Here is a 27,079-nt window from a genome sequence, read left to right as displayed (position 1 = left end):
GAGATCCTTGCAGGTACAGTAATCTTGGTTGTAGACTTTTCCCTTTCAGTACTTTAAATATTTCCTGCCATTCCCTTCTGGCCTGCAGAGTTTCTGCTGAAAGACCAGCTGTTAAGCATATGGGGTTTTCCTTGTATGTTACTTGTTGCTTCTCCCTTGCTGCTTTTAATATTGTTTCTTTATGTTTAGTCTGTTAGTTTGATTAGTATGCATCTTGGCATGTTTCTCCTTGGGCTTATCCTGTATGGGACTCTGCGCCTCTTGGACTTGATTGACTATTTCCTTTTCTATGTTGGGGAAATTTTCAACTATAATCTCTTCAAAAATTTTCTCATACCCTTTCTTTTTCTCTTCTTCTTCTGGGACCCCTGTAATTTGAATGCTGGTTCGTTTGATGCCGTTTCAGGGGTCTCAGAGACTGTCCTCAGTTGTGGAAGCTTCGTATGAGGTGATGTTTGTGCTGAGTTTTTTGTTTGTTTGTTTTTCCTCTGATGGGCAAGGTTGAGTGAAGTGGTACTTTTCTGCTGATGATGGGGCTTGTATTTTTGTTTGTTGTTTAGATGAGGTGTCCTGCACAGGGTGCTACTGGTGGCTGGCTGATGCCAGGTCTTGTATGCAAGTGGTTGCCTTTGTGCGAGTTCTCAGCATTTGATAGCACCTCAGGTTAGCTCTCTGGTATCTAGGGTCTTGGAGTCAGTGCTCCCACTCCAAAGGCTCAGGGCTTGATCTCTGGTCAGGAACAAAGATTCCACAAGCGGTTTGTTATGGCATTAAGTGAGATTAAAACAAATACCCTAAAACAAAAAACTGAAGATGAACCCCAGGCAAATGGCAGTTACAAAATCAGGGAACAATAAGTAAAATAATGAAATATACGCATATACATAGACACCCATCAACAAATCAAAACAGTCTATCAAAAATAAAGTACAATAAATTGACCTGGTGAACAAAGAAAATCAAAAATTATATTTACGAGTTAAGAACAAAACTAACTAAAGCACAAACTGGAAAATAAAACTGAAGCAAGGTGCCATGTGGGAAATAAAGTGACAAAAACAAAACTAACAGATTTGTTGAGAGGAATGGGAAGAAACAAAGAAAAAAAGAATAGATATGCAAAGTTAAACAGAGGTAGATAAATAAGATTTATATACATTAAAGATTAACTCCAAGGGGTAAAGAACAGTAGGAAAAGCAAACAAAGGAATAAATGTAGAAAAAATAAAATAGGTTTAAAAAATTAAAAATTAAAATTTGAAAAAGTGGGAAATAAAGGAAGAGTATTGAAAAAAACAAAAGGATAACTCCACAGAACTGCAAAAGCCCAATGTAAAGGCAGAGGTTTTTACCAACAGTAAAAAATATGACTTAGGAAAAAAAAAGCTCAAAAGCTTAATTAGATTTCATAGTGCCAATAAAATTGACAACTACGGCAGAGGAGGGGAAAAAAAGAAAAAAAAATCCAAAAGAATCTATAGAACAAGTCAAAACATAAGAAATAAATGTTTTTCTTGAGTCACTGCTGTCAGAGTTCTTTCCCTCGCTGGGAGTCACAGCCTCCCTCACCTCCCTGTGATGCTCTCCAGCACTCTGCCGACCTCTGGACCTGCTGTGTGGGCAGCTCAGAGTCTAATCTGGTCCTGCTCCTGTGTGTTCTTGCCGCCAGTGTCCACACCTGTCAGAACTAGTGTGTTTTCTTTTGTGGGAGCTCTCAATGGCCTTTATGTATTCCATAGACACAGAGAGGGGTTCTGGCAGCACCAGGTACTCGGGGGGGTTGGCGGCTAGGGCAGCAGGAAATACAGTGCTCTAGAAGGGTATGGCGACCAGTGTTGGACAGTATGCTCCAGTATTCTTGCCTGGAGAACCCGCTGACAGAGAAGCCTGGCAGGCCACAGTCCACAGGGCTGCAAAGCATTGGACATGACTGATGTGACACTGCAGGCATATACGAGAGACTTCTTTTGCCTCTGGCAGCTCTGCCCCAGTGAGGGCTGAGCATGAAGCTGGTGCAGCTGCTTGACTTGTGGGGATTCTGGTGGCATCAAGTGTGTAGGGACACGGATTGCCTCTGCTGCAGGAGTTATGGCTCTATGAGAGTCTTTTTTCCAGCCTCTTGTATCTGGTGATCAGAAGGCCTCTTTGGCCAGTCTTCATCTGTAGCTCCAGCCATTCAAGCACTTAGAGGGCTCCCTTGACTGGGGTCCTTCTCTGTTGTTCAGTGCATCAGACACATAGAGGGGACCCCCTGCCTGGGGTCCTACTCTGTAGATTGGTGCATCAGTCACTTAAAGGGGCACCCTGAGCGGGATCCTACCCTGTAGTTCAGTGTGTCAGGTGTTTGATGGGTCAGCCTCTCTATTGTTCACCTACAGATCCTGGCCTGTAGGGAGAGTGGCTATGGTGATGGCTCCACCCCCTATGTGTACTCAGCAGTATCACCTTGCTTCCATGGTGCCTGGCTTTCCTCCACCCGCATTTCCCACCACGATCTCCTCCCTCACATCCCCTGATCCGTCTCTCCACAGTCAACAGCAGCCCTCTCCCTGGGATTGCTCCACAATCCCTGAACTCCAGCTCTCAGCTGCTGTGCCTTCTAGGGGACCTGCATCCCTGTCCAGGGTGTGCATGCCTGTGGCAAGGACTGTCTGATTCTCATTCCTCTTAGTCTGCCACAGCTCAGCGGTTTCACTCTGCTTATACCTTTGATAGGAGTTAGTGAACTTGGCTGTCTCATGGGCCCCTCAAGCTTAATGCGTCCCAATTTTAACTCTTGGTCCCCTTCTGCCACAGCCTCTTTCCAGCCTTCCCTTCCCCCCATCTCATTAAGGAGCACAACTGATAGCTCACTTTTTCAGTCCAGAAACTGGGGAGTCACCTGTTATCCCTTACTTTTCTCTTCCTCCAAATTGCCGAGTCCGAGTGGCGCTTCCGAAGCAGGTCTTGAATTTATCTGCTACCTTTCCTCATGTGTCTCCCAGGTTGGTGATGTCATTGTTTGCCTGGGTCACTGCAAAGGCCCTTGAACTGGTTGCCCTGCTTCTACTTTTCCTCCATTTTGCTCACCATGTTGAAGCCAGGGGATCTTTAGCAATGCTTTTCTCATCATTCACTTCTTTCTCAAAGCTTCAATGACCTCCTCCCACACTGGGATGGAGCCCATGCACCCAGCAGGGCCCGTGGAGGGGACTGTGATGTCTGGGCCCCGGGCCTGGCTGGAGATGCCACAGCATTGTTGCTGTTGCATTAAAGTAGCTCGTGAGATGCTTTGCCCTTTCACTTTTGACTTCCTGGGCAGATCGAAGTGACTCTGATTTTCCTAGTGCAATAAAATACCTGCTGGCTGGCTAAGGTACACTTAGGGTGGATATGGAGTTCTGGGAAATGGTGAGTGCTTTGTTCCTCAAACCCCAGAATATCAACCCTATCAATGCTTAGAACACAGAGGTGGACCATTATTTCATTTAAAGCCTTGACAAGTAAATAATCAATATGTAGTTAACAAAAATTCTAAAACCTAATATTGTGCTATTCTCCAAGTGCTCCTCCCCCTAATATTTTGACATAAAAATGTACACAACATTTTAGCTCAGGAAATCATGAATGAAACTTTGTTCCAAGCCAGTAGAAGAAAAGACTGACTTTCTACAAGGGAAAAAAAGAGACAGACAAAATACCAGTACACAGCTTTTCTTTTTATACACATTTCTCCTACTGTGATGCCTACTTGCTTTCTTCCCTTTCACCTTTGAACTTTGCTTATGTGTGTGTGTGTGTTTGTGTGTGTGTAGCCACCTGAAAAGTGGGTTCTGTCTGAATCCAGTGACACTCTCCATTCTCCTCGAGCCTTTCAGTCAAGGTAATGGGAATTACTGAAATTCCAGCTTTATTTTTGGTGCACTTTGGCTTCAAATGAGGACAACTTTTCTGTGACCTTTAGTCTGGAATTTTTTCTAGTACCACTTGGATGAATCACTGTGATGAGCTGCAAGCAAAGATTATAACATAATGGGAATAGCAGACGTGGGCTCTTAGCGCAGCATGGTGAGCACTGGGGTTCAGTTTGTCCCCAGATGTAATGGGAGCACAGAGATGAGCCCCCCCACTCACCTCAGGGACTGGGGAGTCATGAAATGCTTTCTGGAGTGTGTGACCCTTGAGCTGGGTCTTGAAGGAGGAATTTGCCAAGTGGAAGGGTGGCTGGGAGAAAAGAGGTGTATGAGGGCATTTCAGATAACTGCATGAGTGGAGGCCTGGGTGGTCAGCAAAGGGGTGCCATGCCCAGAGGGCTCAAGGAGGCTGCATAACCACTGTAGTTAGAGGCGTGGACTGGGCTGGGGGCTGAAAGATGGGCATGGGTTAGGTCATTCTGCAGAATGTCCCCATGGGACTTTATACAAGGGAGATCCTGGAGGTTTGGTTGTACAGTAGGGATTCTACAGTCTGGGTCTTTACTTAAAAGGTTTCTCCTGGATGGCAATGATCTGATTCAGACATGCAGTTTCTTTCAGCGGTTTCTAAGGGTGTGGGTCTCGGAATTCCACAGACTTCCAAGTTCAAGGTATGATTGCAGGCTATCTACTTGTGATCACAAGGATGTCATTAAAAGCTACTGAAATGTGATTGGTGTTGCAGTCTGACCTCCTTGTCCTTGGGTTCTCCACTGGTGACTCTAATCAGCCTTGGACTGAAAATATTTGAGAAAAAAAAATTCCAGGAAGTTCCAAAAAGCAAAAGCTGAATTTGTCACATACAACAACTAATTACATATCATTTACATTATGTTAGGTATTACAAGGAATCTAAAGATGATTTAAAGTATATGGGAGGCTGTGCCATAGTTTACATGCAAATACTATGCCATTTTATACCAGGGACTTGGGTGCACATTGAAGACGGGGGTCCTGGAACCAACGCCCTGCAGATCCTGAGGGATGACTGTCCTGCCTGCTGGAGTTTCTGGATGAGTCTGTCTCGTCCTTCACTTGGAGGCTAGTTCCTCACCATGTGAGCAGTCATGCATTTCAGGTTCCCATAGAGCATGAACTTACACAGGCCGTAGAATTTCCCATAGGTTTTTGCAAACAGCACTGTAATAAGAGTGTACTGTTGCCAGCATCTTGAATTTGTGGCAATTTTTAATTGGTAGAAATCTAGATGTTTAATTATCAATCACTGATAGCTTGGCTTTCTCATTATTATTTGGTTGATTGTTTACCTCCAACAGTTCAGTTAAGTCACTCAGTCATGTTCGACTCTTTGTGACCCCATGGACTGCAGCATGCCAGGCCTCCCTGTCCATCACCAACTCCTGGAGTTTACTCAAACCCATGCCCACTGAGTTGGTGATGCCATAGACTTTAAAACATGCATTTGACTTAAATGAGTCATCCATGTGAAAAAGTGAAAGTGTTAGTTGCTCAGCCATGTCTGACTTTTTACAATTCCATGCCCTGTAGCCTGCCAGGCTCCTCTGTCCATGGAATTCTCTAGGCAAGAATACTGGAGTGGATAGCCATTCCCTTCTCCAGGACATCTTCCCTACCAAGGGATCAAACTGGGTCATGTGCCTTGCAGGCAGATTCTTTACTGTCTGAGCCACCAGGGAATGAGTCATCCATACCTTAAATGGGTACATCTCCTGCATTTGCTTCTACAGTGATTCTTCACAACTACTACTGCATATGTTTTGCTCAGAAGGGGAAAGTGTGTGGAGTGGGTCCACACCCATCCATGGGCAGTGATTTTAGAGAGATTTAGTAATGTTTGTACTACTTAGAGCTTGAGAAAGTAGCAAGGCAAGGCAGGGAAACACAGGTTGCAAAAATCTGCATGAACCAGACAAGGGCCTGACCTAGTGGTAGTGGGAATGGAGCAGGAGAATGTGTTGAGAAATGTTTAGGAAAAGGGATTAGTAGGTCTGTTTTGCCAAAAGTTGTACTTTCCTTTTAGGTTCAAAGGATTGATTAACAAAAGAAACCACTCTTTACACACATAAACAATTTCAGTTTTTTGTAGAGGATTATTTGACTTAATTCCAATATGCATTCATTAAAAGAAAAGAAATAGAAACAATAGAAATAGCAGCATAAACATCACCAAATTGGGCCCACCTATATCCAGACTTCAGCAGCGCTGGAAAGGCCCTCATTAACAGCAATCTGGGGTCCCAATTGGGAAACGGTTCCAAGGTGGTGTGTCATCCCATGGGTGACATTTCAAATTGCAGTTTTGTGGGCTCCCACTTGTAATCCAAGGCTGCAAACTGATATCATCATCAGTTTGCATGCAAAAACACAGCTCTGGTTTTACACTGTAACCATTTTACAGTGTTCATTTCAGTTTGTGAATCATGGGATTTCGTTAGACCCTGGGGGACTGGCCAGACCTCCAGAGACTCAAAAATTCCAAGACCCACTCGCTTTCTTGATGAAAGTGAAAGAGGAGAGTGAAAAAGTTGGCTTAAAGCTCAACATTCAGAAAAAGAAGATCATGGCATCCGGTCCCGTCACTTCATGGGAAATAGATGGGGAAACAGTGGGAACAGTGTCAGACTTTATTTTTTTGGGCTCCCAAATCACTGCAGATGGTGACTGCAGCCATGAAATGAAAAGACGCTTACTCCTTGGAAGAAAAGTTATGACCAACCTAGATAGCATATTCAAAAGCAGAGACATTACTTTGCTGACTAAGGTCCGTCTAGTCAAAGCTATGGTTTTTGCAGTGGTCATGTATGGATGTGAGAGTTGGACTGTGAAGAAGACTGAGCACTGAAGAATTGATGCTTTTGAACTGTGGTGTTGGAGAAGACTCTTGAGAGTCCCTTGGACTGTAAGGAGATCCAACCAGTCCATTCTGAAGGAGATCAGCCCTGGGATTTCTTTGGAAGGAATGATGCTAAAGGTGAAACTCCAGTACTTTGGCCACCTCATGTGAAGAGTTGACTCATTGGAAAAGACTCTGATGCTGGGAGGGATTGGGGCAGGAGGAGAAGAGGACGACAGAGGATGAGATGGCTGTATGGCATCACCGACTTGATGGACGTTGAGTTTGAGTGAACTCCGAGAGTTGGTGATGGACAGGGAGGCCTGGCGTGCTGCGATTCATGGGGTCGCAAAGAGTTGGACATGACTGAGAGACTGAACTGAACTCCCTTTCTTATCTGAAGTGTTGCCTGACTTGCTGTGTTTGCCGGCAGGCAGGGAATCTGGGCAGTGTCCAGGCAGGTCAGAGGCCTGCTCTCCTGCTTTGAAGCCTGAACAAGACTTCCACTATTTTAATTTCCCTAACATAGGTCTTGGGGGATAATTTGATACAAGGAACTGGGGCAAGGGGAGGCATCCAAAAACCCCCCAAACTTCTGCCTTGGGTGACATTAGTAAGAGGAACAGGTTTAAAATTCAGTAAATGCTTACTGAACTTCTTCTGGTGGGGGAGGTGGACAAAAATGATGAACTCTTTAAAAAGAAAAGAGTGGAGCAAAGAAGGGCTATTTTAAAGATGTAGATGTAGGCAAAATGGCACCTGATTTTGACTAAGGGGCTCAGGCAGGCTTTTTCATCTGTGTGTGAGTAAAGCTGGCCGAGATGAGAAGCTGTGAGCTTGAGGGCATGTGGGCTCTTTCTGTCACCATGTCAGGGGTGCTGGATGCCATACGGGGAACCGGGCAGTGTTGCCACTGGGTAGATTCTGCACAGCAGCCTGGTTTACTGATGCCTTTTGCAGGATACCTGGACTTTGTCAGTGGTCAGGGCCTGCAGTGAAGCACAAACAACAGGCTTGGAGACCTCGCTGTGGGTCTGTAGCTTCTGCTTTGGTGTAATCTTCTTGCCTTCTCAGCTCCTCCTCTCGTTCACCAGGCATCAGGCGCCTGTGGGCCCACATTGTGGTGCTGCAAAGGTGCCATCTGTTCAGGCCCTCCTGCCCTGGTTCTGCTCAAGCCTCAATCCTGCCTCTCCTTGAGGTCTCTGCTGTCTAATCTGATATGGGCCCCTGTAACGCTGTTAGTATTGCAGCATGCCCTCTGCTGTCACCTTATGCTGCTTTGTCTTTCTTCACAGCACTTCACTCCTTGACACGCTATGTATTGATTTGTCTTTCGTCCGTCTGCCTTTCCTGGAATGTATGTTCCATCAGAGCTGGAACTTTGTGTTGTTCGTGATTCCATCTCCACTGCCAGGATAATGACTCATGCACCCAGGTGAATCAGTGACTGTTGGGATGGACTGGTCAGTTCATCTGTCTGTATGTGCAGACGAGCAGGGCCTGACATGGAGTAGCTGCCTGCTAAGTGCTTGATGGAATGAACTGGTGAGTGAGTGACTCTGTGTCATTGGCTAGTCCCCAGCACTTAGGTGCCCAGTGAGTGTCTGTTGAAAAGATGAGTGGTCTAGAGAACTTGCCCGTCTCTCTCTGAGGCTGGCCCTCTGTGGGGTCAGCCCCAGTAACTGTGCTTGAGAAGGGCAAAAAAAAAAAAAAAAAACAACAACAGAGAGAAGGGCCCAGGCATGCAGTCTTGGGTGCATGTGGTTGCAGTTGTTCTTTGCATTTGATGTTTCAGTCAATGCTTCACACTCTCTCAGTATGTCTGCCATCAGCCAGGTGCTGCAATTAACTTGCTGTGATTTAGCATAGAGATGAATTTTTCATTTTAAAGATGCCACAAACAACTGGCGCTGGTGATATGTTGGTTGTCAATGAAGCTCATGTCTAAGAGAACACGAGGATGGTGTCCTGTGTCTAGGAGAGAAGGGCTGGTAGCCTACACCTGGCTACAGAGTATGAGGAAGCCAGAAGCATTCTGGCAGACTTGGGGTTCCACATGCCCAAGGTGCTGCCCATCATGTGGGCAGATCCTTGGGGTGATGTGGGTCCTGTTTTACCTAAAGGTTTGAGGGAAACAACATTTAAAGAATATTGCACAGGACTGGGGAAACAGACTCTTAGAGGGCACAAACAAAACCTTGTGTGCACCAGGACCCAGAGACTCCACAGAGACTGAGCCAGAACTGTGTTTGAGTGTCTCTTGTGGAGGTACGTGTCAGCAGTGGACTGCCACGGGGGCTCTGTGTGCAGCAGACCTGGCTCATACAGCCTGTGGCATAAACCCTCTTGGAGGAGGTCACCATTAACCCCACCATAGAGCCACCAGATCTTACACAGGACTAGGGAAACAAACTCTTGGTGGGCACAAACAAAACCTTGTGTGCACCAGGACCTAGGAGAAAGGAGCAGTAACCCCACAAGAGACTGAGCCAGGCTTGCCCGTGAGTGTCCAGGAGTGTCTGGTGGAGGCGTGGTTGGTGGTGGCCTGGTGCAGGGTCAGGGACCCAGAGTGCAGCAGTGCACATACAGAACCTTTTGAAGGAGGTTATTATCTTCATTTTCTCCACCATAGTTGGCCTCAGGTCAAACAACAGGGAGGGAACACAGCCCTGCCCATCAACAGGAAATTGGATTAAAGATTTACTGAACATGGCTCCACCCATCAGAAGAAGACCCAGTTTCCCCATCAGTCAGTCTCTCCCATCAGGAGGCTTCCATAAGCCTCTTATCCTTATCCATCAAAGGGCAGGCAGAATGAAAACCACAATCACAGAAAACTAATCAAACTGATCACATGGACCACAGCCTTGTCTAATTCAATGAAACCATGAGCCATGCCCTGTAGGGCCACCCAAGACAGACAGGTCATGGTGGAGAGTTCTGACAAAACATGGTCCACCGGAGAAGGGAATGGCAGACCACTTCAGTACTCCTGTCTTGTGAACCCCATGAACAGTATGAAAAGGGAAAAAGGTATGACATTGAACGATGAGCTCCCCAGGTCAGTAGGTGCCCAATAAGTTACTGGAGAAGAGTGGAGAAATAACTCCAGAAAGAATGAAGAGATGGAGCCAAAGCAACAACATCACCCAGTTGTGGATGTGACTGGTGATGGAAGTAAAGTCCGATTCTGTAAAGAGCAATATTGCATAGGAACCTGGAATGTTAGGTCCATGAGTCAAGGTAAATTGGAAGTGGTCAAACAGGAGATGACAAGAGTGAACATCGACATTTTAGGAATCAGTGAACCAAGATGGACTGGAATGGGTGAATTTAACTCAGATGACCATTACATCTACTACTGTGGGCAAGAATCCCTTAGAAGAAATGGAGTTGCCCTCATAGTTAACAAGAGTCCGAAATGCAGTACTTGGATGCAATCTCAAAAACAAGAGAATGATCTCTGTTCATTTCCAAGGCAAACCATTCAGTATTACAGTAATCCAAGTCTATGTCCTAACCAGTAAAGCTGAAGAAGCTGAGGTTGAACAGTTCTATGAAAACCTACAAGACCTTCTAGAACTAACACCCCCAAAAGATGTCCTTTTCATTATAGGGGACTGGAATGCAAAAGTAGGAAGTCAAGAGATACCTGGAGTAACAAGCAAATTTGGCCTTGGAATACGGAATGAAGCAGGGCAAAGGCTAACAGAGTTCTGCCAAGAAAACGTACTGGTCGTACGCAAACACCCTCTTCCAACAACACAAGAGAAGACCCTACACATGGACATCACCAGATGGTCAACACCGAAATCAGACTGATTATATTCTTTGCAGCCAAAGATGGAGAAGCTCTATACAGTCAACAAAAACAGGACAAGGAGCTGACTGTGGCTCAGATCATGAACTCCTTATTGCCAAATTCAGACTCAAATTGAAGAAAGTAAGGACAACCACTAGACCATTCAGGTATGACCTAAATCAAATCCCTTATAATTATACAGTGGAAGTGACAAGTAGATTCAAGTGATTAGATCTGATAGACAGAGTGCGTGAAGAACTATGGATGGAGGTTTGTGATGTTGTACAGGAGACAGGGATCAAGACCATCCCCAGGAGAAAGAAATGCAAAAAGGCAAAATGATTGACTGAGGAGGACTTACAAATAGCTGTGAAAAGAAGAGAAAAGCACAGGAGAAAAGGAAAGATACAAGCATCTGAATGCAGAGTTCCAAAGAATAGCAAGGAGAGATAAGAAAGCCTTCCTCAGTGATTAGTGCAAAGAAATAGAGGAAAACAATGGAATGGGAAAGACTAAATATCTCTTCAAGAAAATTAGTGATACCAAGGGAACATTTCATGCAAAAATTGGCACAATAAAGGACAGAAATGGTATGTACCTAATAGAAGCAGAAGATATTAAGAAGAGGTGGCAAGAATACACAGCAGAACTATACAAAAAACATCTTCATGACCCAGATGATCATGATGGTGTGATCAGTCACCTAGAGCCAGACATCCTGGAATGTGAAGTCAAGTGGGCCATAGGAAGCATGACTACAAACAAAGCTAGTGGCGGTGATAGAATTCCAGTTGACTTATTTCAAGTCCTAAGAGATGATGCTGTGAAAGTGCTGTACTCAATATGCCAGCAAATTTGGAAAACTCAGCAGTGGCCACAGGACTGTTACAGGTCAATTTTCTTTCCAATCCCAAAGAATGGCAATGCCAAAGAATGCTCAAACTACCACACAATTGCACTCATTTCAGAAGCCAGCAAAGTAATGCTCAAAATCCTCCAAGTCAGGCTTCAACAATACGTGAATCATGAACTTCCTGATGTTCAAGCTGGTTTTAGAAAAGGCAGAGGAATCAGAGGTCAAATTGCCAACATCCATTGGATCATAGAAAAAGCAAGATAGTTCCAGAAAAACATCTGCTTTATTGACTATGCCAAAGCCTTTGACTGTGTGGATCACAACAAACTGTGGAAAATTCTTCAAGAGATTGGAATACCAGACCACCTTACCTGCCTCCTGAGAAATCTGTATGCAGGTCAAGAAGCAACAGTTAGAACTGGACATGCAACAACATACTGGTTCCAAATCGGGAAAGGAGTATGTCAAGGCTGTTTATTGTCATCCTGCTTATTTAACTTATATGCAGAGTACATCATGCAAAATGCCAGGCTGGATGAAGCATAAGCTAGAATCAAGAGCGCTGGGAGAAATATCAATAACCTCAGATATGCAGATGACCCTACCCTTATGGCAGAAAGCAAAGAAGAACTAAAGAGTCTCTTGATGAAAGTAAAAGAGGAGAGTGGAAAAGTTGGCTTAAACTCAGCATTCAGAAAACTAAGATCATGGCATTTGGTCCTATCACTTCATGGCAAATAGATGGGGAAACAATGGAAACAGTGACAGACTTTATTTTGGGGGGCTCCAAAATCATTGTAGATGGTGACTGCAGCCATGAAATTAAAAGACGCTGGCTCCTTGGAAGAAAAGCTATGACCAAACTAGACAACATATTAAAAAGCAGAGACATCACCTTGCAGACAAAGGTCCGTCCAGTCAAAGCTATCGTTTTTCCAGTAGTCATGTATGGATGTGAGATTTGGACTACAAAGAAATCTGAGCACCGAAGAATTGATGCTCTTGAACTGTGGTTTTGGAGAAGAGTCTTGAGAGTCCCTTGCACTGCAAGGAGATCCAACCAGTCCATCCTAAAGGAAATCAGTCCTGAATATTCATTGGAAGGACTGATGCTGAAGCTGAAGCTCCAGTCCTTTGGCCACCTGATGCAAAGAACCGACTCATTGGAAAAGACCTTGATGCTGGGAAAGATTGAAGGTGGGAAGAGAAGGGGATGACAGAGGATAAGATGGTTGTATGACATCACTGACTCAATGGACATGAGTTTGAGCATGCTCCTGGAGCTTGTGATGGATAGGGAAGCATGGCCTGCTGCAGTCCATGAGGTTGCAAAAAGTCGGATATGACTAAGCGACTGAACTGAACTGAAAACAAATATGGCTCCTTGTTGGAGGGGAATTCAAATAGCTTAGTGGTTACAGCAGGGTTCTGAAGCTAGACTGGGTACATTTGAATCTGTCCCATCACTTCCTTGCTTCGTGGTCCTGGGCAAGTTACACTGACTTTCAAGACCTCATTTCTCAGGACATCCCTGGTGGTCCAGTGGCTAGGACTCTGAGCTCCCACTGCTCAGGTTCCCAATGACTCAGGTTCGATCCCTGGTCCAGAAATTAGATCCTACATGTCCCAACTAAGAGTTCACATGCTACAGCTAAGTTCGCATGCTGCGGCTAAGCATCCTGCATGCCACATCAAAGACTGAAGAACCCATGTGCCACAACTAAGACCTGGCACAGCCCAATTAAAAAAAGAAACAAAAACATTCCTTGCCTGGGACACTGAGAGCCCCCTTAGCACAGTGCCATGCACATCCCAAGTGAACAGCAAGGGCTAATATATATAATTGCTTGACACGTTCAAATAAAAGAGGAGACAATTACAATTTTAGTCTTGTATTGGCTTTGCCTCCAGGATTGATTCTCCACCCCTCTCTGCCATGTTTGAGATGGAAAAGTTAGAGAAACACTGCCTTAAAAAAATAGACATCCAGTGCAGTGCATGTAATTGGCTGGTATGATTATCTTCAGGAATTTTCCTTCAACCTTGTCTTAGTTTTCACCTGTCACAGAGTTGAGCTCTCATTACCAAAGTGATAAATTAGTGATGCTTACTTTCAGTACCTAGGATCTAAGAGGACCTAGTTGAATAGCAGATGAGGTTCAGGGAACCTGCAGGTTTGAATCAAGAATTGCCACTTAAGGAATGACAATACCTAGAAGAGCTTGTAACTTCACATGTTGTTTCTTTCATTTCATTCTCATAAGAGCTTGTTATTCATCAAGGTGAAAAAGGCTGTCAGGCTGTTTCTGCGACTTCTTCTGGGAATGAGATTGAAATATTTACCAGCCCTTCCTGGTCTCCTTCCAGTGTATTTTTGACTGCAAGTCATTTTCCATGGATTGAAGTGGAAACAAAATATGAAATATCAGAGCATGCTGCACATAATAAGGTTGCATTGGTGTTCAGTCACTAAGTCGTATCCAATATCATCCGTAAAACTTTGGTTTTAATTTGTGTGGTATGTGCGGCTGTTAACTATTTCTTTCTGGGCATCTTAACCATTTCAGAAGTTACTGTTTTGGATCCTCTTACAGGACTTTCACATTCCTTTGCTTCTGTTTAGTCGTCTCCTTTGCTCTTTCTGTGGTTGAGTTTGCTTCAGGTCAACTAGTTAAAACAAATTGCTGTGCTTGAAGTTTCTGATCACTGTAAATTTGACTTGTCTTCAAAGGAGGGCAGTGGGCCGTCACGGGTTAGTGATGAGATCCATCAGTGTCTGGGCGTCCATCGCGTTGCCTGCCTCATGACCGCCCCCCATCTTTCCCCTGCCCCGTGTGTGCCTCTTCTTGAGCCACAGAACCGTAAGTCGTTGTATTATTTCACGCTCCCTTTCCAGTCTGCTGGTGAGTCATGTTGGCACTCCCTTCAGAAAGCACTCAGTGCCCGGCTGCTTTTCAGCATACCTGCCCCTCCAGGAACCAAGCCACCACGTCCCTCCTGAGTGGCTCACTGGCATCTGACCCCTTTCCTGGCCTCAGCCCTGGCTTCCCACAGCCAGCAGCCCAGCGTTGCTCTTCTCATCACAGGCAGAGCCATCCAGTGACTCCAGACTTGCCTCGGTCACTTTCTCGCCTCCTGGAGTCTCTGGTCCACTTTCTCAGGAACCTTCCTTGATTGATTTCTCTAAATTTTCAGCTTCTGTTTCCCTCATCTTTATTTTCTCTAAAGCATAGCATCATCTGACACATAGTCTATTCATTTGTGGGTTGTCCATCCCCCATGTTCCTGTAAACTACCCACCATGTCTCCTGACATAGATGCTCAAAAAATATTTGAATGCTAGGAATTTTTATCCCTGTTTTAGAAACAGTCATTGAAGGTCTAAGAGACTAAAGGTTCCTTGCCTAGACCCTACAAGTGCCAGGATGGGAGTTAGAACCCAGACATGAAGTTGCCATGTACACTCCTCTTTCTCATTAAAAAGGGCAGAGTCACCGCGTGAGGAGACAGATTCCAGGCAGAAGCACTTGGCAGGAAGGCTCCTCATCCCGCTTATTGAGACCCTCAACTTTTTACGTCTGTGTTATTCAGCAACCCACCCCGAGGTTCTTTCAGTGTTCCAGATTTTTATTTAGGAGTAGCTGACCCTGCTATTACCTATTTTACCCCACCCAATTACCTATTTTCTTCTTTTCCTAGCCTTGATGAGAGAAGCGTGCACGCGGGTTGGCGTCTGTCAGCGTCTGTCTGTCTGCTCGACGCCCCGAGGCCGTGGTCAGCGGGGTGCTGCAGCCTGGGGGGCTGTCTCTGTGCACTCACGGCTGCGCCCCCGGGAGGCACAAATGTCAGCCGCACGTGCAGACTCCCAGCCTGCTCAGTTTTCCCGGAGATCCGCCGGGCTCTGCCCCTTCTAGCCGGCAGGCGGGAGTGGGGTCATCACTGGCCCCTTGTGGCTAAATCTGAGGATAGAAAGTGAAGCAGGCTCCCCCGATGAGCTGCTTACGTTTCCCTGCACTCAGGACGGGTTCGTGGCCGGGAGCGTGGAGCAGGTAGGCCTCCTGATGCTGCACGGGTGATGCAGCCAGGAGAAGAGCTGGTGAGGTCTCGCGCCCCCTGCGCAGACACCCTTCTTGGTGGTGGTGGGTTAGTCGCTCAGTTGTGTCTGACTCCTGGCTCATCGGTCCATGGGATTCTCCAGGCAAGAATTAGTGGAGTGGGCTCTCGTTTCCTTCTCCAGGGGGTCTTCCTGACCCAGGAATCGACCTAGGGTCTCCTGCGTTGCAGGCGGATTCTTTACCACCTAGCCACCAGGGAAGCCTACCCCGTCTTCTGTGCTGTTTGAAAGTGAAAGTGAAGTCGCTCAGTCGTGTCCGACGACCCCATGGACTGTAGCCTTCCAGGCTCTTCCCTCCATGGGATTCTCCAGGCAAGAGTACTGCAGTGGGTTGCCATTTCCTTCTCCAGGGGATCTTCTTTTGTTTGCATTCCTGATTTGGAAGTAGGAGAAGCCTGCAGCATTTTCTCCATGAGCACCTCATGCTCACTGCCTTTTCTGGAGACAGGAGGTCCAGGGGCTTTGAACTGGTGGACAGCACGGAGGTGGGCGGCAGTCTCCAGCCGTCACCCCGGGAGTGGCCTCCCCGGGGCTGCCCCTGGGCCTGGTTTCTGTTCTCCCGTCGCTGGTGTGGGGAGGAGGGCTGCAACCCACAGCCCCTCCACATGGTCACCCGGACATGCTGCTCCTTTGGGCGCCCTTTGAACGGCCAGGGACGTCCTGGGGGCCTTTCAGGCCGCCTAACCCATGGTGAGTCCAAGCAGCAGGCAGTGTGTCTTTAAACCCAGGACAGCGGTCCAGCCTGTGGGGGGTGTGCAGGATACCGTCCAGGACTCGGGGCAGGTCGGGAACAGGCTTTACCCTCTGCCAAGTGAGGCAGGCTATGGAAGGCCTGGTTCCCGCTCACCTGCCCGCTTCACACAGCCTCCCTCGGGAGCTAACAGGCAGGAGCATATGTGGACCCTTGACCCTGTGCCCCGTCACTCCGTGTGCTTCTAAGGGACGGCCTGGCCACCTGGAGGCCGCTGTAGGACTGGAGCAGGCAGAGGTGGGGCAGAATCCCAGATGCACTCTGGCCTGGCTCTTCTCTGAGCCTCAGTTCCCTTGTCTGCAAAGTGGGATATAGGTTTGCGTATTTGTAGAGGGATTTAGTGGGGCCTCCCAGGTGGCTCAGTGGTAAAGTATCTGACTGCAATGCAGGAGACCCAGGTTTGATCCCTGGGTCAGGAAGATCCCCTGAAGAAGGAAATGGCAACCCACTCCAGTATTCTTGCCTGGAGAATCCCGTGGACAGAGGATACTGGCAGACATCCATGGGGTCTCAAAGAGTCAGACACAGCTTAGCAACTGAGCACACATACATGCAGAGGGGTTTAGTGCAGTAGTCCAGCAGGAAGTGAGTCTTCAGGATGTGATAGGTGACATTCTTAATTGTAGGGTGACCGAGAGGCACTGTGGGGTCATGGAAAGAGGACGCATGGACTTGGAATTAAGTCCAAGTTCAAATCCTCAGTCCATTCATTCATTCAGTGTTTAATGAGTGATGATGTTTTTCGAATTGTGGTGCTAGAGAAGATTCTTTAGAGTCCCTTGGACTTCAAGGAGATCAAACCGATCAGTCCTAAAGGAAATCAACCCTGAATATTGATTGCAAGGACAGATCCTGAAGCTGAAGCTTCAATACTTTGGCCACCTGATGGAAAGAGCTGACTCACTGGAAAAGACCCTGATGCTGGGAACCACTGAGGGCAGGAGGAGAAGAGGGTGAGATGGTTGGATGACATCACCGACTCAATGGACATGAGTTTGAGCAAACTCTGGGAAATGGTGAAGGACAGGAAAGCCTGGCGTGTGCTGCAGTCTATGGGGTTGCAAAGAGTCATAACTTAGTGACTGAACATACACACATTATGGGATTTACACTGGGATGGAGACTCTGTTGATTAGTCTTTGATGTGGGCAAATCACCATGCTTTCTGAAACTCAGTTTCTTCATATAAAATGGGAGTGAGGATACCAACCTTGTGTTGAGAATGAGATGAGCATTTCTAAGTGGCAGCTAGCTGCTTGGTTATTTTCTGCTATAACTTTTTCTCCTCTGCTGAGGCATTTTCTGCTGTAACTCTGTGGTTAGTATGTAAGATAACTGTTTGTATTAAACTCTTCCATCTTTGATGGTCAATCCAGAGGTGCTTGTTTGAGCACCTGTTATGTGAGAGGCATCCGGCCAGCCTAGGGGAAGTGCATGGTCCTGTGGGAACCTCAGAGGCCAGTGCTGCAATAAAGGCATAAACTGAGTGCTGAGCCAGTGCCAAGGAGGGAGTGCTGAAGGCCGGGCATAGGGTGACCACGGATGAGTGCACCGAGAGGACGCCAGTGCATGGGCAAGGGCATGAGAGTTACGCAGGGGGAGGGCGCGTGACAGAGCTCCGGCGTGAGTATGACCATGGACGTGGGGTGTGAGTGCGTGGGGTGAGTGCTCAGGTGTGTCGGTAGCTGTGGGTCGCAGGAGGTGTGAGGAGGCTGGAGAGATCCACAGGCTGGACTGTGAGAGGTCTCAAGTCCTCGCCGTTGTGAGTTACGGCTGTGATGTGGGAACTTCTCAGGGGCTGAACCTGGTGCTTATTTGCATGGGGCAGGCACAGGACTGCTCAGTTAGAGTGCCATGTGAGCCACTCATGGAATCTGACGCTTCCGAGTAGCCCACATTAAGACAGTAAGAAGAAAACAGGTGAAATAACTTTAATAATATAGTGTATTGGACCTAGTATCTCCAAAATACTATCATTTCTTGTAATTAATATAGAAGATATTAATGAGATCTTTTATATTCTTTCTTTTAGTACTGAGTCTTCAATCTCTGGTGGGTATTTCAAATATTTCAAATTACAGTACAGCTCAGTTTGGATTGCACCATGTCTCAGGGCTCATAGCTAGCTGCATGTGACTCTGGCTGCCATACTGGGCAGTGCAGGCCTAGCCCATCTGGGATACGGGAGCTGGGCATGGTCTCCGTGATTCTGAACCTTCCTTCAGTTGCCATGCCAGCCTACTTCTCCCATTAAACCTCTGGGAAAACCTGCCCAACAGCAGATTGGTAACTGGTGGTTTTCAGCAGGGAAGAGAGAAAAACTGGGGGATTCTGTCATCCAGGGATTATATGGTTCAAAACCAAAACAGGGGCAGAGTTCCCTGGTGTCTCCCTCCTTACCTGCATCTGCACTGGACAAACATCCCTGGAGACTGTGTTACTCTGCATTAGCTTATTGAGCATCTAGTTTGGCCTGTTAATCAATACTTCGGTCTCTTTTTTTTTCAGTAACTCCACAAAACAGGTTTTCTTGTCCCATTTTACAGAGGAAAGCCCATGAGAGATTAAGTACATTGCCCAGGGTTGTATAACTAGACATGGCACAGCTGAGGCTCGTGAGCATCTAGTTTGGCCTGTTAATCAATACTTCGGTCTTTCTCTTTTTTTTTCAGTAACTCCACAAAACAGGTTTTCTTGTCCCATTTTACAGAGGAAAGCCCATGAGAGATTAAGTACATTGCCCAGGGTTGTATAACTAGACATGGCGTGGCTGAGGCTCGCGAGCATCTAGTTTGGCCTGTTTTTGAGCATCTAGTTTGGCCTGTTAATCAATACTTTGGTCTTTCTCTTTTTTTTTTTTTCTAGTAACTCCACAAAACAGGTTTTCTTGTCCCATTTTACAGAGGAAAGCCCATGAGAGCTTAAGTACATTGTCCAGGATTGTATAACTAGACATGGCACAGCTGAGGCTCAAACCTGGTATCAAACCCACGTTCTAATCTCTGCTCCTGACTGTTTCCCTCATAAATTCTAACGATGTTATACACATTATGATCTCTAAGTTGGAAGAAATATATATAAAGCTTTTAATAAGCACATGTATGCACACATGTATATACACACACATGCACACGCATATATAGAAAAGGCTATGGTTTTCCTGGTAGTCATGTACGGATGTGAAAGTTGGACTGTAAAGGAGGCTGAAGCCAAAAAAATTGATGCTTTTGACTCTTGAGAGTCCCTTGGACAGCAAGATCAAACCAGTCAATCCGAAAGGAAATCAACCCTGAATATTCATTGGAAGGACTGATCCTGAAACTCCAATACTTTGGCCACCTGATGCAAAGAGCGACTCATTGGAAAAGACCCTGATGCTGGGAAAGATTGAGGGCAGGAGGAGAAGGGGTTGAGATGGTTGGATGGCATCACCAACTCAATGGATATAAGTTTGAGCAAGCTCTGGGAGATGGTGAAGGACAGGGAGGCCTCCTGTGCTGAAGTCCATGGGGTCGCAGAGTCAGACACTACTCAGACACAAGTTCAGTCTTAGTGACTGAACAAAAATATAGCAGAAAGACTGGAAAGCTTCACGAAAATCCATAAAACGAGTCAAAACTAAAGGATGTGTTTCCTCCTCTTCTCTACCCTCCTCCCTTCTATCCACGCACTGGGGACCAGTTGGAATGTTCCAGTGCTGACCAGTTGCTATGGGCCTGTTGGTGGGGGAGGGGCATTGGTGGAACTCCAGTGTTTGTGAAGTCTTCCATTTCTTTGGTCGGGGAGCTCGAGACAGCGGGGTGGCCAGGGGGCAGTCACAGTTGGGCTCTAAAGCTAGAACTCAGCTAATGGCCTCGATCCGGCCTGGGCTGCTTGCTGGGAAAGAGCCAGACTGCACCTTGTGAGCTTCATCTTCGACTTTCTCTCTGATGGAGGCTGGTGAGCAGTGATGTTGCCGCAAAGGGGGTAAAGGGTTGGGAAGGTCCATGGGGAAGGCACCGGAGGATGGTGAGGAGTTGGGCTTCAGGGTCAGACTGCTGTGGGTTTGACTTAGGACTCCGCCACTCCCTCATTTTGGTCTCCTTGTTTGTAAAACTGGAGCAATCATTTTAGCTAGGGCTCCTTCATTAGAGGCCACAGTGACCCACTGGAAATAACTCCAGTTCAAAGAGATGTCTATGGTAGGATTCAGAAGCATGTGTACACAGGTCAGCTCGGGAGCCTGTGGCCAGCAGGCCCTTGCAGGCTGTGCTGGAGACAGCAGCGGACCTGCTCCTCAGCTCTCAGGAGCCCCTGCACCCCAGCTCCTGTCCGCAGCGCGGCCTCCTCTGCCCGCTGCTGCGTGTGGCCTCAGGTTGCTTCCCTGGCTCCCGCCACTGCATGGTTTTCCAGCTTCAGTGTCCATTCAGGTTTCTTAGTTTAGACTCCTGAAATAGAGGCGAATTGGCCCGACTTCCTTTCCAGGCAGCGCCACACATTTCAAAGATCTGGCAGATGTGGGGGAGCCACCCCGGGACTGGCTAGCCCCCTGGTCCAGGCGGCTGCGGCCAGAGTGGGTGAGCCGGTCCTCAGCCTGCCGGGGGCGGGGCACGGACACAGAGGACGCAGCGGAGTTGGCCGTGAGGGCTGGTGTTTCCCTTCTCGGCTTGACTTCTCCCTCTCCACCAGGATTATTCCTGCCTCCTCTTCCCTTGAGCCTACCTCCCAGCTCCCTAGGTTTCCCCGGAAGCCCTCCGCTCTTTCACTGAGAAGGGAAAGCCTCTCATCCCTGCCAGGCCGTTCAGACCTGCCCCCTGAACCCGTCGTCTTTGTCTTGCCTCCCACTGGATCCCAACTCCTGCCTTAGCTTCTCTCAAAGGCAGAGCTGTCCTTCTGTGCTCTCAGCTTTCTCCTGAAGATACCCCTCCTTTTCTTCAGCCTTGAGGTTTTCTCCCTTCTGTGGGAGCCCTCATACATCCTCACGTTTCTCTCTGGACCCCCCAGGGGCTTCCTGCAGAGCTTCAGACCAGCTGTCTGTCCAAGGACCAGGCCCAGGGCTGGGGTGTGAGTCTCTGGCCACGAGTCCTCACAGGACAAAGCAGTTTGTGATGGGATGTTGATCAGCTGTGCACTGCAAACACTTTGGTTCAGCTGACATTTTTTCATGGTGAAACTTTCTCCATGAAGGAGGAGGTGTGTCATTTACAGTCAGGCACAGCTTCTGTCTGCTCAGAGATAGTGTGTGACCTCTCCTGTAATAGCCCTAGCCTGGGCACTCCCCTCCCGCCCCCTAAATGAAGTTCCTCTTGGCAGCTCCCCGAGTCACCAGGTCCAGAGGCTCCTGCTTTACAGCATGCTCTTCTCGACTCTTGGTCCCCAGGGCTCCAGAGTCTTTCCTCTTCTTCTTTTTTTTTTTTTTAATTTTTTAATTTTTTTTTAAATTTTAAAATCTTTAATTCTTACATGTGTTCCCAAACATGAACCCCCCTCCCCTCCCTCCCCATAACATCTCAGTGGGTCATCCCCATGCACCAACCCCAAGCAAGCTGTATCCTGCGTCAGACATGGACTGGCGATTCAATTCTTACATGATAGTATACATGATAGAATGCCATTCTCCAAAATCATCCCACCCTCTCCCTCTCCCTCTGAGTCCAAAAGTCCGTTATACACAGCTGTGTCTTTTTTCCTGTCTTGCATACAGGGTCGTCATTACCATCTTTTTAAATTCCATATATATGTGTTAGTATACTGTATTGGTGTTTTTCTTTCTGGCTTACTTCACTCTGTATAATCGGCTCCAGTTTCATCCATCTCATCAGAACTGATTCAGATGTATTCTTTTTGATGGCTGAGTAATACCCCATTGTGTACATGTACCACAGCTTTCTTATCCATTCATCTGCTGATGGACATTCCTCTTCTTCACTCACGTCTTCTCCACAGGCTCCCCCGTCCCCCAAACCCCCCACTCCCACAGACACACACACAGGCACACACACACACACGCTCCCTGTGCTCTCTGTCAGATGCTCGGGCCAGGCCCTCTTCTGCATCTGCCTTGTCCTTGCTGAGCTCTCGTCCTCAATCGCTGGTGACTTCCAGTACAGACCTTCAGCCCAGGCCAAGCTGTAGACTCCTGTCCTCCCCACTTCCTGAGTGTCTTCACGCTGATGTCTGACAGGCTACCTCATGTGTGGATAGGTGCAAGCAGAGCCCTGATGGCCTTTCTCAAATCCAGCCCCACTTCCCATGATTCCCCTTTACCTCAATGAGGGTGGTCACCATCCACCCAGATGCTCAAGCTCCAAACCTGAGGTCTTCCCATGACTCTCTTTCCCTCTCGCGCCATGTCTAATCTGTCGTTAGGTCTTGTTCGTTGTATCAAACCTGGCTTCCTTGGTGGCTCAGATGGTAAAGAACCTGCCTGCAATGCAGGAGACCCAGGTTTGATCCCTGGATTGGGGAGATCCCCTGGAGAAGGGAATGGCTACCCACTCCAGTATTTTTGCCTGGAGAATTCCATGGACAGAGGAGCCTGGCGGGCTACAGACCATGGGGTTGCAAAGAGCTGGACACTTCTGAGCAACTTTCACTTTTACCCTTGTCTTTATCACTACTGGTTGTCCCCACCATGTCTGAGCCACCCTTGTCCCTCCCTGGCCAGCTCTAAGCACCTTCCTTTTCATGCCCCTATACCCAAGTCTCCACGGACAGGCCTGAAGAGCTTTTTAAAGCTTGCGCCTCCCTGTATGCAGCCCTCATGCTGCTCTGAGAGTGAAGCCTGACCCCTAGCCATGGTCCAGCAGCCCCTGGGTGGCCTGGCCTCACTGCCATCTCCATGTCCCCTCCTGTCACCCTTTGGGCTCTGTCCACTCCCTCTGCCTGCCGCCCTTCCCTGGGCTTCGTCCTGCTGGACCCTTTCTCCTCCCCTCAGCTGTCAGCTCAGAGGCGTTTCCCCTCCCTCCCCATCACCCCATCTTCGGCCAAAGGAGCACTCCAGGCTGTGTTTCAGGCCCATGGCACAGGTGACTGAGAGCAGGGAGGCCACCACTGAGCCTGTTTTTGTCCTCTAAGTCCTGGCCAGACCTGCACTATCCTCAGGAATGAGGCTTTTTTAAGCCTCGGGGAACTTCTGACACTGAGGCTTTGTGAAGCCCCAAACCATTCAGCCAGCAAGTGATTGTCCTCAGTTTGAACCCAGGTTAGCCTGCCAGTTCTCTGAAAGATTTGAAAAGGAGGGTTTGTAAAAAGGAGAGTTTGTAAAGCCAGGGGCTCCTGCACCTGTCAGGTCCTAAAAAGTAGTGGCCTGTTGGTAGAGGGCTCCTAGTCTCTTACCACTCCTCTCGTCCCAGACCCCAGTATCTTTTTTGTATTATCCATAGTCAGGCGGAGTTTCTCAAAGTGCAAGAGGGCTGATGTTCCTGTAGCGGGATGACATGATGCCAGCCAACAGCAAATAGTAAATGTTCCAGGCAGCCCCATTTAGGCAAACGTATGATTTCCATCAGGCTTTGGAAAATAGCCATTATTCCTTTCTTAAGAACGGCGTCCTTTCCCAGCTGGGAACTCACATTCCATGTCCTGCCACTTCACATGTCTCTCTTAGAGGAGTACTGGGTGCCCGCTGCTCCTCTGCCTCCCAAAGGGCCTGACTCCTACCAGGGCCTGGGAGGTTTTGGTTGGCGTTTGTCTCTTTTACTTCCCTGCCCAGTACTCACCCTCCGCTCCTTCACTGTACTCAGAGAGCACTCGCCTCGCTGTGGACATTAGATGGCTGGGCTGCGGGTGTACTGGGCCTCAGTGTGTCTGGTCATGCACACGTGGTGACGCAGGAAAGCTGGGCCCCGGGGGGTCCTCCGGAGCAGTGACAGCGGCCTGCCTGGTCCACCTCACCCCGCCGGGGTCCAGGCAGCGGCCAGGCTGTGCTCCAGCCCGAGGCCGCCTTGAAGGTGTCAGTGGGCTCCCGGGATGGCCGCTGGCTCCGGAGTGCTCAGTCGTGTCCGATTCTGCAACCCCGTGGACTGCAGCCAGCCAGGCTCCTCAGTCCATGGGATTTCCCAGGCAAGAATACTGGAGTGGGCTGCCGTTTCCTCCTCCAGGGGATCTTCCCAACCCAGGGATTGAACCCCTGTCTCCTGCATTGCAGGCGGGTTCTTTACCACTGAGCCACCAGGGAAGCCCCTTGTCACACTGTCCTTGATCCCGTGCAGTGCCCAAGGCCAAGGCCTAAACTCAATTTAACTCGGCCACAGCCTGTTTCTGTTGCTTTAAACTCAGGATGGGATTTGCACGGAGTTACCCCCGGGTTTCCTTCCTTCCCCGGCCCCCAACAGCACCGCTGCACCCCCGGAGCGCCTCCCCGCGGCACAGACTTTACAGACGTGGGTTGAGTGGGCGGTGGGGCCCTGGGTTCAGCCGGTCTCCCATTATGTCTGTCTGTGCCAGCTCTCCACTCTGCCTGCAGCCCAGGGTGCATCCTTGGAGCATGCTCTCCGTGCGCACAGACCGAGGGTGCCACGCCTTCCTCAGCCCGGCGAGCAGAGCCTGGCACATAGGAGGTGTGGGTGGGCGGGCGAGGGAACCCATGGAGAGGCAGAGGCAGCGGTGCCTCGGCTCTCTGCAGCCCCACTGAGGCGGCCCCGGTCGGGGGGAGCCGTGGGCGGTACGGCGCTGGGCTTGGCTGGGGAGATGGTGGGTTTAGAACGAGGTAAGTACATGGAGCCTTGGGTGGGAGAAGGGTGCCTTGCACCCGCTGAGGGGAGGCGGCAGTCAGCGCTCTCTTCATACCACGAAAGCTGCTGCTGCTGCTGCTGCTAAGTCGCTTCAGTCATGTCCGACTCTGTGTGACCCCATAGACGGCAGCCCACAAGGCTCCCCCGTCCCTGGGATTCTCCAGGCAAGAACACTGGAGTGGGTTGCCATTTCCTTCTCCAATGCATGCAAGTGAAAAGTGAAAGTGAAGTCGCTCAGTCGTGTCCGACTCTTGGCGACCCCATGGACTGCAGCCCACCAGGCTCCTCCAGCCATGGGATTTTCCAGGCAAGAGTACTGGAGTGGGGTGCCATTGCACTGGTGTCCATCTGTGCCCACGCCCAGCCGGCTGCCGTGGGGCTGAGAAGCCCTGTCTCACTGCCCAGGAAATCCCTGCGCAGTCCCCGCCGCCCGCCGTCCGGAGGCATGGTCAGGCCTCTTCTGTCCTTCCCCCTGGGCCTCGACTCGCAGATCCTCCTCCTGGTTTAGCGTTTGCCTTTCACTCTGGATTCCTTTTCCCTTTGCCTCTGTTGGTTCTTGACCGTGGTTCTCTCGCAGGAGATCCGGCGCCTTGACCTGAGGGGTGTGGTCCTCGCGTCAGAACCGGCTCCAGACGCGCCCTCCTAGCAGCCCGGGAAGATGCGGCAGCTCAAGGGGAAGCCCAAGAAGGAGACGTCCCGCGACAAGAAGGAGCGGAAGCAGGCCATGCAGGAGGCGCGGCGGCAGATCACCACAGTGGTGCTGCCCACGCTGGCCGTGGTGGTGCTGCTCATCGTGGTGTTCGTGTACGTGGCCACGCGCCCTGCCAGCGCCGAATGAGGGCGCAGACGAGCGGCTTCCGTGCGCAGGGTCTCCTGAGCTCTAAGCAGGGGCCCCCCTGTCTTCTCTGGTCTGTGACTTGATTAAAGTTTCTCCACTTTTCTCGGGAAGGGAATAGGGAACGTTTTATCACTGAATGTGCCATACACCTTATGGTCCACTTCATGTGCCTTTCAGACTTCAAAGCCGTGTGTGTGTATGTGTGTGTGTGGTGTGTGTGTGTGTGTGTTTCTCTCCTCTAATCGATATGTCGACAGCTTCACCTGGTGAGAGGAGGAATCTCTGGGTCACGGATCAGTTGGGATCAGTGCTTCTTACCCCATCCCTGTTGCTTTGAACATGACTCTTTGCTACACGTGTTCACGATTTCCGAAGGGACTGTAATTCTTCTCTGTGCTTCATGTGATTTGAAATATATGTCGATTCAAAAGTGAAATATTTATTTTTTGAATAAAGGAGATAATAGCCTTAAATTGGACGTTTGTCTTGTTTTGCCAGGAGGTAGTCTTTGCTCTTCAGGGACCACAAGAAGGTGTTGTCTGTCTGTGGGGGTCTTCCCTCTGGCTGGGCAGTGTCCCTCTGGCCCCCAGTCCCCGGGGCTTTGTCCACCTTGCCCTTCATTCCCCACTGTGAATCACTCTCAATAAAATCATGCTATTTGACTGGCTTGTTTTAAGATGGAGAGAATCTCGAGAGGGCCAGAAAGGAGGCATTAATCGGTCTGTTACAGCGAACTAAGAGTTGTCCACAAGCGCTTTAGACACCGGTGAGCAAAGAGCACCACAGACCTGGACTTGGAGGTCCAGCTCAGGCTTTGTTCTGTCCTGCAGAGGGGCCGGCAGGCACAGTCCAGCTGAGTTTTGGGTGCAGGCTGGATGGGCTGCTTTGTTGTATTCCGCGGGCATCGTCTGCTGCCCTGCCTGCTGGATGCAACGGGCCCCTTTCTAAAGTCAGATGGCTGGCAGCTGTTCCAAGGGTGTCTGTTCCATGATCACTGCTGACTGGGGGAGGTTTGTGGGGAGAGGAGCACTTGTTTAATCTCGCGGGCTGCGTGACTCACTCCGACTGTGAAGGCGTGTTCTGGGGACATGCAGCCCCTTGGAGTGAGTCTCTCAGAAGATGAAGTAGCTGCTGGAAGGAAGGGCTCCAGCTGAAGCTCTGTGTGCCTCCGAGGGAGACATGTGCCATGGCCCTGGAAAAAGATTTGCTCAAGTTTTTATCAAGTGCAGAGGCTGG

At 48.8% G+C, this 27,079-nt stretch overlaps 1 protein-coding gene across 4 annotated transcripts in view; it reads left to right on the top strand.

The window, feature by feature from the left end:
* The window catches only part of SMCO4 (single-pass membrane protein with coiled-coil domains 4), a 78,310-nt gene extending 52,033 nt beyond the window's left edge, over positions 1-26,277 (top strand). For all 4 annotated transcript variants that reach the window (XM_068978572.1, XM_068978571.1, XM_068978570.1 and 1 more), the window contains one exon: positions 25,583-26,277. In XM_068978572.1, the coding sequence (XP_068834673.1) occupies positions 25,664-25,843 (180 nt within the window). In that variant the 5' untranslated portion in view covers positions 25,583-25,663 and the 3' untranslated portion in view covers positions 25,844-26,277. The remainder of the gene's footprint in view (positions 1-25,582) is intronic.
* Positions 26,278-27,079: the final 802 nt, after the last annotated feature.

This window comes from Capricornis sumatraensis, chromosome 8 (assembly GCF_032405125.1).
Source record: "Capricornis sumatraensis isolate serow.1 chromosome 8, serow.2, whole genome shotgun sequence".
In the NCBI taxonomy this organism is placed as follows: domain Eukaryota; kingdom Metazoa; phylum Chordata; class Mammalia; order Artiodactyla; family Bovidae; genus Capricornis; species Capricornis sumatraensis.
This window is presented reverse-complemented; position numbering and strand designations above follow the sequence as displayed.